Source organism: Hipposideros armiger, unplaced genomic scaffold (genome assembly GCF_001890085.2).
Source record: "Hipposideros armiger isolate ML-2016 unplaced genomic scaffold, ASM189008v1 scaffold_202, whole genome shotgun sequence".
Classification (NCBI taxonomy): domain Eukaryota; kingdom Metazoa; phylum Chordata; class Mammalia; order Chiroptera; family Hipposideridae; genus Hipposideros; species Hipposideros armiger.
Genome location: NW_017731552.1, coordinates 864,108 through 873,935, shown reverse-complemented (window position 1 = coordinate 873,935; position 9,828 = coordinate 864,108). Strand labels below are relative to the sequence as shown.

Below are 9,828 nucleotides of genomic sequence, written 5' to 3'. Positions count from 1 at the left end.
TTCTGTACCAAATAATGTGGGACCAAGATCTTTTCTAATCTTGATCTTTGATAAGCACCACAAATGCATTGCTGAGACAGGGGAAACAATGACAGTACCCCTGTGGGGGGGTGGGGGGGGTGATTTTGGATTGTTAAACAGGAGAGACTCCATCGGCATTTAAAGGAAGGAACCAGGGCTGTTGGATGTCCCAAATGCATGGAACCCTGACCCATCCAAGAATTGTCCTGTGCAGCCTCCCCAGACCCCTAGCACCTTCCAAAAGTCACACCAAATGTTTCATATTGGTTAATTTTTGTCATCTGCATTGCCTGACACTTCTTAATAAAACACTTAAATTTCATGCAGAAAAGTTGCAAAAAAGATGATATCCTACATACGTTTGTCAAACCTCAGAAACTTAATTACTGTTAAGTTTATTTGGTTTTCCACTAATGTCCTTTTCTCAGGATCCAATCCAGGATAACACATTGCATTTCATTTTGCACATTTTTAATAAGTAATTTTGCCAGGGATGAGTATATAAATTGAGAGAAAATTGAACTGTATTTGGTTTAACTTCAAGTATTTTTCACCAATTCTAAATTGTATTAGCAAGCCACTTGCTAATACAGCCCCTTAATGTGCTTTTTTTTTTTTTTTTTTAAGCTGAGCCATCCTGCTACCTATTGGCAGCTTAGTGGCAGCTCAGCTCGGGCCGGGCATTGAACCGCTGTTGCTCACAGCTCAAACTTGAGCTAGCTCTTAACCAACTGAGCCACTCGGCTGGCCTTAATGTGCTTTTATAGTCACATTCACAGTGATTGCATTTATAGGGGCTGACTGATACCTTCATTATGTTTTCTTGTGTAATGAGAGCTGAGCATTATTAGTATGTTACAAATATGTGTATGTTTATACATATGTGGATTGCTCTCTACCTATATTTTGTTGATTTTGTGTTGTTTTTCTCATTTTTTTTGGTGTCAGGACCACTGTACACTCAAACATTGAGAACCCCCGAGTTTAAATGGGTGTATCTATTGACATGCCATATTTAAAAATAAAAATTGAGAAATTAAAAAATAGTTGATTTTAAAATAATAAATCCAGTACATGTAAACATGAATACCTGGGTTTTTTTGGGAAAATTCCTTTTCCCCAAACAAAACAGAGGGGCGTTCTACATTTTTGCAAGTCTTTGCAATCTCTGGCTTAATAGAAGACAGTTGGGGTCTCATGTCTGCTTCTGTATTAAATGTTTCAATACATGGTTTTGATTGAATTATATGGAGAACCTATCCTCATCCGAAACTTGGAAGAGAGAAGCATTTTAATACCTTCTTTCAGGTAATAGTGGCTATTCTTTGATACAACACCAAAACTCAACAAGTGGTGGTTTCTTAAATTGAAATTACAATGTATTCCTATTATCTAAATCATATAAATGAGCTTTTCATACTGTTACATTAACATTCATTGGTCTGTCTTGCACTTTGAATGGGTCTTTTCCCCATCCATGATTTTGTAACATCAAGTGGTGGATATTGGTAAACCAAATTTGCAGCTTTTTGAGATGTTGACAACATTCCATTAAACACTTGAAAAACCACATTTGTCAATATCAACTTCATCAGGAAAGTATGGAAGTATTGGGAAACTCAAGCAGTTTTTGAAAATTTGTTGATTGAAATTTTACCATTGGCAACCATTACTGTCAATTGTTATCCTTGAGTTGATAGTTTCAATTTATTCATTTTTGAGAAAATGCCTGTCAAACAGGTCTGAATTATTATAGTTTGTCAGGTTTTTTGAAGTAAAAATGATGATCCAACTCTTCATTAAATGTGGGCTGTGCATAAATAATTCCAAAGAGTGGCACGATGGTTGAGAGCTGGCTTGGGACACCAGAGGGCCCCGGTTCGGATCCCACATATGAGGGCCTGTGACACTGCCCTCTACAGCTAAGATGTTGAATGACGGCTCAGCCTGGAGCTGGGCTGCGGTGAGTCACTGGCAACGGCGTAGGCTGCAGCCCCTGCTGTAGTCGGTTGCCATGGGCTACCGTGTATAACCAGCAGCCAGCGTGAGTTACCAGCAGCCGCAGTGAGCGGCCATCCAGAAGCCGGCAACTGATCTGCCTCGCCTGGGAAGAGCGCAATGATGGTGCCAACTTGGGCCAGTGAAGCAACGCCCTCCACAACTAGACTGAAGAACTAGAAGACAGCAACTTGTCTGTTCCCCTTCCCCCAATTCCCCAATAAAAATCTTAAAAAAAAAAAAGAATAGGGTGAAACTGGGTATGGTAGAAGGTGCTGCTTTAGCTGTGAACTGAAGTGTGCATAGTTCTTAGACAAGAGTGGAGGAAGGTGATCGTCAGACAGAAGAAACAGCTTGTGCCAACACCTGGGGTAGGAATGAAATGTTTGAAGTCAGAAGGAAGGCAAGTGGGGTTGAAGTGGAGTGAACAAGGGGAGAATGGCAAGATGTTAGGATGGTCAGCAAAGGCCAAAAGACACAGTCTAGTGTCTGATGGCATCTGAGGTGGTTAAGCATTGGTTTGGGTTCAGGCCTATCTGGTAATCAACTACGTCGTTTACTGGCTGTGTTATTTTGGGTGGGTTACTTAACGTGTGTCTCAATTTCCCCTTCTGTAGATGGGGGGAAATAGTAGAACGGGGAAATAGTAATATAATTTAAGGTTGCAGATTGCTACATACTAAGGATCAGTAAATGCTGGTTTGTTTTGTTTTGTTTTGTTTTGTTCTGTATCTTGAGACAGGCGTCACAGAAGGATCCTCAAGCGGGAAAGGCAACACCTGATTGCACTCCTCATATGCATTTTTAATTATGTATTTGGAATGTGGGTAACATTTTACTGCTACTCAGGGACTAAAGCAACCCGGGGTCCACCCCAGGGGCTGCCATGCCGGAGCTGGGCCTTGGATTCACATCTCTTGTGACTAAGAAAGGCAGGAACAGGGATGCAGGACTTCAGCATGCACCCTCCAGCTTCAGGACCCAGGTCAGAGAAGAGCGGGCGGGGCGACCCAGGGGCCGGAAGTCGAACTTCTGACTTCCGTAAGCTTGACCGGCGTCCATTATAGTCAATCAGCTGCATAAAGGCGAGCCTGTAGGCCAATGGCGATGCGGCATTAGTGTGCCGAGGGCCGAACGGACCTAGGCTTAGCAGGAAGCGGGGGGCGGGGCGTTAAGAGCGGCGGGCGCACTGACCAATGGGGTTCCGCCTCCCAGGGAAGGTACTGGCGGACGCGGTGACGTTGGCGCAGGTCAGCGCGTAGCGGCGGCCTGGCCGGTGGAGTGGTCGGCTGGGGGCGCGGGGCTGTGGAGGGTGAGGAGCGGGCTTTATTTGAGGCTGATGAGTTTGTGTTTGGGGACCCTTGGGGGACCTGGGGGACGTTTGAAGACTCCTGGGATGACCGAGCCGGAGAAGGGTCTGAGCCGCGGCCTGTGAGGGTCGTGGCGGCCTCGGGGGCGCGTAAGCAGAGACGTTACAGGTTGGGGACCCTTGGAAGGGTTTGTGAAGGGTATTTCCGGGTCTGCCATGGAGTTGGAGGCGAAGGACAATGAAAGAGACTCTCAGATATGGCCCTTTGTGGGAGCCCGTTTGGAGTGAGGGAGATGGAGGTAGGGGCCTTTACCTTTAGGGGTGCCTTTGAGGAGAGAGGAGGAAGAAGTTAGACTTGCTAGGACGGTGGAAGTCAAGGGTAGGCCAGGATGGGTAGGAAGCTTGCAGGAGCTTGGAAGCCATTGTCCAGTTCCTGGAGAATTCAGTATTGGGGGAGCATACCGCTGAGGAGGGTCATAAGAGACGGCTGAGGTGTGTGTGGGGTAAGTGGAGTGTGTAAGGATGAAGAGGACTTGAGGTTGCTGATGGGCAGGGAGATGGGAGTGTGTTGGGACCAGAACTAGGAAGTCGGGTAGGGAATGAGGGAGTTCTGGGGATTGGGGGTGTGAAGAGTGTGGAGGAACTTGCAGAAATGTGTGGGGGCACTGGATGAGCACATGGGAGAAGCCTAGGAGGGAAGAAGCAGGGAAAAGCTGGAGCAGTATGTGAGGACCCAGAGATATGTGCCTGGTGGGAATTACGGGGGCAAGGTGGCACCATGGGGCTAACGGCGACATTTTGGTTGGTTTGATGTTCAAGTGAGATGACACATGAAAGTACCTGGCCTGCCATATGCAAGTGCCCTTCCCAGGGAGCATGGAACTTCAGCATGGAGTGATGTGAAACCTATTTTTGGTGAGCAGGTTGCTCTGTTTACTATGAGTAATGGCCGACATCTCACTCCTTCCTTATTTCCTTGCCTCCTTTAGGATCACAGCTAGGGGACTTCCCGAGGTCCTGTCCCCAGGCTTCAGTGACTGGGCTTTCACTGGAGCGGAAGGTGCTGGAAGGCAGACTGGCCACCATGTCCACATTCAGGCAGGAAGATGTGGAAGACCACTATGAGATGGGGGAGGAGCTGGGCAGGTGAGTGACCCCTTTCACAAGGCTCTTGGGTGGGAGATGCACTGAGGGGTTTTCTGGATAATATCTCCTCTCCTGTCCTTTATCCTGCTTTTCAGGAAGGAATGAGTCAGGGTCAGGTGCTGATGGAACGAATTTGGGCTTTGGAATCAGACACCTTGACCGAGAGTTTTTACTCTGACATCCTTTTTGCATTTTCCTTTGGGGAGAAACATAATTGAGCACATATGGTACCTAACAAAGTGCCTGGCATATGGCGTGAGAGCAGTAGGTATTAGCAGGTTTTGTTTGTAAAGGCCTGTCCCTCTCTTAATCCTCTCTTAGGGGAAGTACTTGAGTCTTTTCAGCTTTTGACCTTTCCAGAGAAGGCCTCCCATCTGGGCCCCTGCCAATTGTGTAGCATTCTTATGGGAGAGAGGGGAGGCTGTCTGTGCCAGCCCGGCTGCTGATTTCCTGCCTGGCTGGGCCGTATAGCCTCCCCTGCGAGCTGACTCCCCCAACACCCCAGACCAGCCAGACAGTATCCTTTTTTTTTTTTTTTTGGTGGAGCCTCAAACCTTATTTGGTGAGTTTGCTGCTGGCTGGCCCCATGATGTCACCAGAAGGGAATGTAAATAACTGAGCCTTGCTGTAGGCCTTTGCCTACAGTGTTTCAGGCTCATTTGGGATTCTGAAGCCTCTGCTTTAGGAATTTCCCATTTAGAGTGGTAGTGAATGTAGCAACCCCCCCCCCATCCCAAATCTCATACTTTATTGTTGAAAATGTATTAGGATCGCCAAAAAATCAGCAAAATATCATATGTGTATTCCTTTTAACCCACAGATTCCACTGCTAGGAATTAATTCAGTGTGAATACATATGTACATGGACCCAATGACCTAGGAACAGGGATTGTTGCTATAAAGATGGGAAGCATCTTTAGAGGCCATCACAGCATCCCTGCATCCATGGATGGAACATTATGCAGCCATTAAAAGAGCCAGGCAACTTGTATAATGTGAGCCACAGTAGAAAGTTTTTGAAATTTAATTGAAAATGTAAAAGCTGTGTCAATTTTAATAATTTTGATATATGTTATTTAACCTGATAGATCAAACTAGTATCATTTTGTTTTGTAATTATTGTAACAATTATTAGTGAAATATGTTACCACCTTTTTTATTCCATTTTTTTTATTCAACATTTTATACATAATACCAACTTCCAGCCACTGTAAAGAAAGCACGTCTGCACAGAGGCACTCCCTTCAAGCTCAACCCTGTGCTTTGCGATGCTGGATTACATGTCCTGGAGAGGGGTTGTTTTCGAAAAGGAGGCATATTTTTACAACTTTGTGTTTTTAAAATAAAATTAGCAGCTCTTCCAAAAAACATTTTCAAATATAACAAGAAATTTCAAATAACCCTCTGAAAATGTGGAAAAACAAGATTCAAGGACAATTTGGCTAGCTAAAGAGAGAATACAAGGGGCATCCGGTTAGCTCAGTTGGTTAGAGCGCAGTGCTCATAACACCAAGGTTGCCGGTTCGATCTCCACATGGGCCACTGAGATGCACCCTCCACAACTAGATTGAAATGACTACTCGACTTGGAGCTGATGGGTCTTGGAAAAAAACACTGTTCCTCAATTAAAAAACAACAAGACTGGGTTTGTGCAGAGCTGCCTGATTTTATGCACTTTGAAGATTTTTTTTTTAGCTGAGCCATCCTGCCATCTGTTGGCAGCTCAGCTCGGGCCGGGACTCAAACCGCTGTTACTTAGAGCTCACGCTCTTGAGCGAGCTCTTAACCAGTTGAGCCACTCGGCTGGCCCTCACTTTGAAGATTTTTAAAGTGCTTTGAAGATGTTTAACATGGCGGCAAACTTTAAAATCTTAAGAAATCCACAGTTTTAATTTCTTGTTTTTAAACTTAAGAATAAGTTTGATAACACAGAAGACCTCAAATAGATCAAAAGGTTTTAAGAAATGCAAAAAAACCCCAAAACCCAAATCACAGAGAAGATTCATCAATGGGTATACTGTCACAGAAGTGAACAAATGACTAACTGAAAATTTCTTCAGCTATGACCTTACTTTTGGTCAGAAATCCCATGGAGACATTTAGCGAGCATTTCAAGTTTTTAGAGTCTTAGGAGGGATGAAATTTTCAAAGCAGAATACATATTTTAAGTTAAATTCTGCAAATTTGATTTCTTAAAAAAATAAGCAATTGGCAAATATCTCTTAGTCCTTAGATAACACACCACCTATCTTCCATAGGGAGTGGAGAGTTGACAGAGGCCGACTACTCTGGGACACCTGCTGCTGTGGGCTTGCTAGCCCATGGAGAAAGCTACCCCTGGCTCTCCCTGTGATGTGGAGAACTTGTCTTTTCCTTATCAATTTGTACTTGTGTAGGGTGTGTAATCCTTTAGTCCTTTTTCACAGAAAGCTAGTTTCCTCCATGAGCCACAGGTTCTTTCTCCCAACGAAATGTCATGTCGCTGGGACCTGGGAAGCTGCATGTTACCACCTTTTTTTGATATGAAGCTTTTGAAATATGGTGTGTATTGTTCACTCACAGAACATTTCGATTTGGATGGGCTTGACAGCTGCCTGACCAGTGGCTGCTACCTTGGACAGCACTGCTCTGTGTAATGGTTGGGAACATTCTCAGAAATACATAAAGTGAAGGATTAAAGGCACAGAACACTCTATACCAGCGGTTCTCAACCTTCTTAATGCCGTGACCCCTTAATACAGTTCCTCATGTTGTGGTGACCCCCAACCATAAAATTATTTCTGTTGCTACTCTATAACTATAATTTTGCTATTGTTATGAATCGTAATGTAAATATCTTTTTGTTTTCTTAGGCGACCTCTGTGAAAGGGTCATTTGACCCCCAAAGGGGTCGCAACCCACAGGTTGAGAACCGCTGCTCTATACTGTGTTGCAGTTTGTATAAATTGTAGATGTTGCTTTAGGCTGTCTTTATGTTACTTCCATTTATCTACTGAAGGACCTACAAGGCAGGTGCCATTATTATCCTCATTTTAGATAAAGAAACAATCTGAGAGAAGGGAGGCGGCTTACCCAAGACCACACAGCCTGTAAGTGGCCAAGCCGGATTCAGATCTTGGGACCACACGCTGCTGGCTCCAAATCCCAAGCGTGCTGGAACCAGAGGTGGGCATCTGGCTTCCACCTGCCTGCCAGCCAGCTCTGCCCCCATATCCTGGTAACAGGCCCATTAGATGTCGAAACAAAGATAAGCCCCTGCGTGTTGGGAAGTCAGTGTGTCCTTATGGTCCAAACACCATCCTATTTCAGCTGTTCACTGCGCCTGTGAAGTTGGCCACCATGATAAACTGTCTGTTTCACAGGCAAGATTGAACTGGAATTTAGTTTCAAGCAGAACTGTCTTTCCCGAGTCTAGTTATTGACTGTCTTTGGGGAATTAGCCATGGAGAATCACTGGGACCTCGAGTAAAGCAGGCCTACGTTTTCCTGTTCTAGGAGTCATGGGTCTGAATGAACTGGGAGCACATTTCTTGTGTGTGTGTCGGTGAGGGGGAGCGGGGAGCGGGCATTCTTTCTTCCCAATTCAAGTTCACATCCACAGTCTCGGGAGATAAGTTAATTTGTGGATTGATAAGTCTGGACTTCTACCCTAGCTTTCACGTAATGGAGTTGTATGTGCATCTGTTATTAGTCTGCTCAGGCTGCCATTAGCAAAGTGCCACAGATTGGGCAGCTGAAATAACAGAGATTTATTGTCTCCCAGTTCTGGAGGCTGGAAGTCCAAGATCAAGGTACTGACAGGGTTGGTTCCCTCTGAGGCCTGTCTTCCTGTCTTGCAGATGCTGTCTCCTCCCTGTGTCCCCACCTGGTGGTCCTTCTGTGTGTATCTGTCCTAATCTCTTCTTTTTTTTTTTTTAAAGGTTTTATTGGGGAATCGGGGGAGGGGAACAGACAAGTTGTTGTCCTTTTGTTCTTCAGTCTAGTTGTGGAGGACATTTCTTCACTGCCCCGTGTTGGTATCATCATGCGCTCTTCCTGGGTGAGGCAGATTGGTCGCTGGCCTCTGGACGGCCACTCATGGCGGCTCTTGGCAGCTCACATTGGCTGTCGGCCACTCACACTTGCTGCTGGCCACATACAGTAGCTTATGGCAGCCCACTGCAGCAGGGGCTGCAGCCTACACCGTCACCGGTGACTCACGGCAGCCCAGCTCCAGGTCGAGCTGTTATTCACCATTTTAGCTGTAGAGGGCAGTGTCACTGGCCCTCACGTGGGATCCGAACTGGGGCCCTGCTGCTCAGAGCCGGCGTCCCAAGCCAGCTCTTAACCAGCGCACCACTTGGCTGGCCCTGTTTTTTACATTTTTATGTATTTAAAGATTTTATTGGGGAATTGGGGGAGGGGAACAGCACTGGGGAATCAGGGGAAGGGGAACAGACAAGTTCCTGTCCTTTTGTTCTTCAGTCTAGTTGTGGAGGATGTCGCTTCACTGGCCCATGTTGGTATTATCTTGCATTCTTCCCGGCTGAGGCAGATCGGTCGCCGGCCATCGGACAGCCACTCACAGCGGCTCTTGGCAGCTCACACCAGCTGCCAGCCGCTCACGCTGGCTGCTGGCTACTCACGGTAGCCCATGGCAACCCACTGCAGCAGGGGCTGCAGCCTATGGCGTCGCCGTCGCCTCATGGCAGCCCAGCTCCAGGTCGAGCTGTTGTTCACCATCTTAGCTGTAGAGGGCAGCGTCACTGGCCCTCATATGTGGGATCCGAACCGGGGCCTACTGCACAGAGCTGGCGTCCCAAGCCAGCTCTTAACCAACGCGCCACTCGGCCGGCCTCGTTTTTTACTTTTTTAAAGGGTTGTAAGAACACCCAAGTATTGTGACAGACCGTGGCCCATAAAGCTTAAAATATTTACCGTCTGGCCTTTTTCAGTCAATTTCTGAGTCAAACCAAGTTAATATAACTAAATTCCTAGAGAGCAAAGGAGTTTGGACATTGGACAACTCCCTGAAGTGCAGTACGTAGAATTTCTCTGTCTTAAGTAACAACTCTCTTGAGATATAATTCACATACAATTTACTCACTTAAAGTGTATAATTTAATGATTTTTAGGATATCCACAGGGTTCTGCAACTATCACCACCATCTATTTCCAGAACATTCTCATCACCCCAAAAAGAAACCCCATCCCAAGGCCAGCTGAGTGGCGCGTTGGTTAAGAGCTGGCTTGGGACGCCAGAGGGCCCTGGTTCAGATCCCACATATGAGGGCCAGTGACGCTGTCCTCTACAGCTAAGATGCTGAACAACGGCTCAACCTGGAGCTGGGCTGCCGTGAGTCACCTGCGACAGC

The 9,828-nt window shown here is 46.1% G+C and overlaps 1 protein-coding gene across 4 annotated transcripts in view; it reads left to right on the top strand.

Annotated features, from left to right (window-relative positions):
- The first annotated feature begins 3,247 nt into the window (after nucleotides 1-3,247).
- Nucleotides 3,248-9,828, top strand: part of DAPK3 (death associated protein kinase 3) — a 15,080-nt gene continuing 8,499 nt past the window's right edge. Inside the window, exons 1-2 of one of the 4 annotated variants that reach the window (XM_019653509.1) lie at nucleotides 3,248-3,331; nucleotides 4,318-4,474. In XM_019653509.1, coding sequence (XP_019509054.1) covers nucleotides 4,413-4,474 — 62 coding nt within the window. In that variant the 5' untranslated portion in view covers nucleotides 3,248-3,331; nucleotides 4,318-4,412. The other 3 variants (XM_019653510.1, XM_019653508.1, XM_019653511.1) reach the window with 3 other exon arrangements.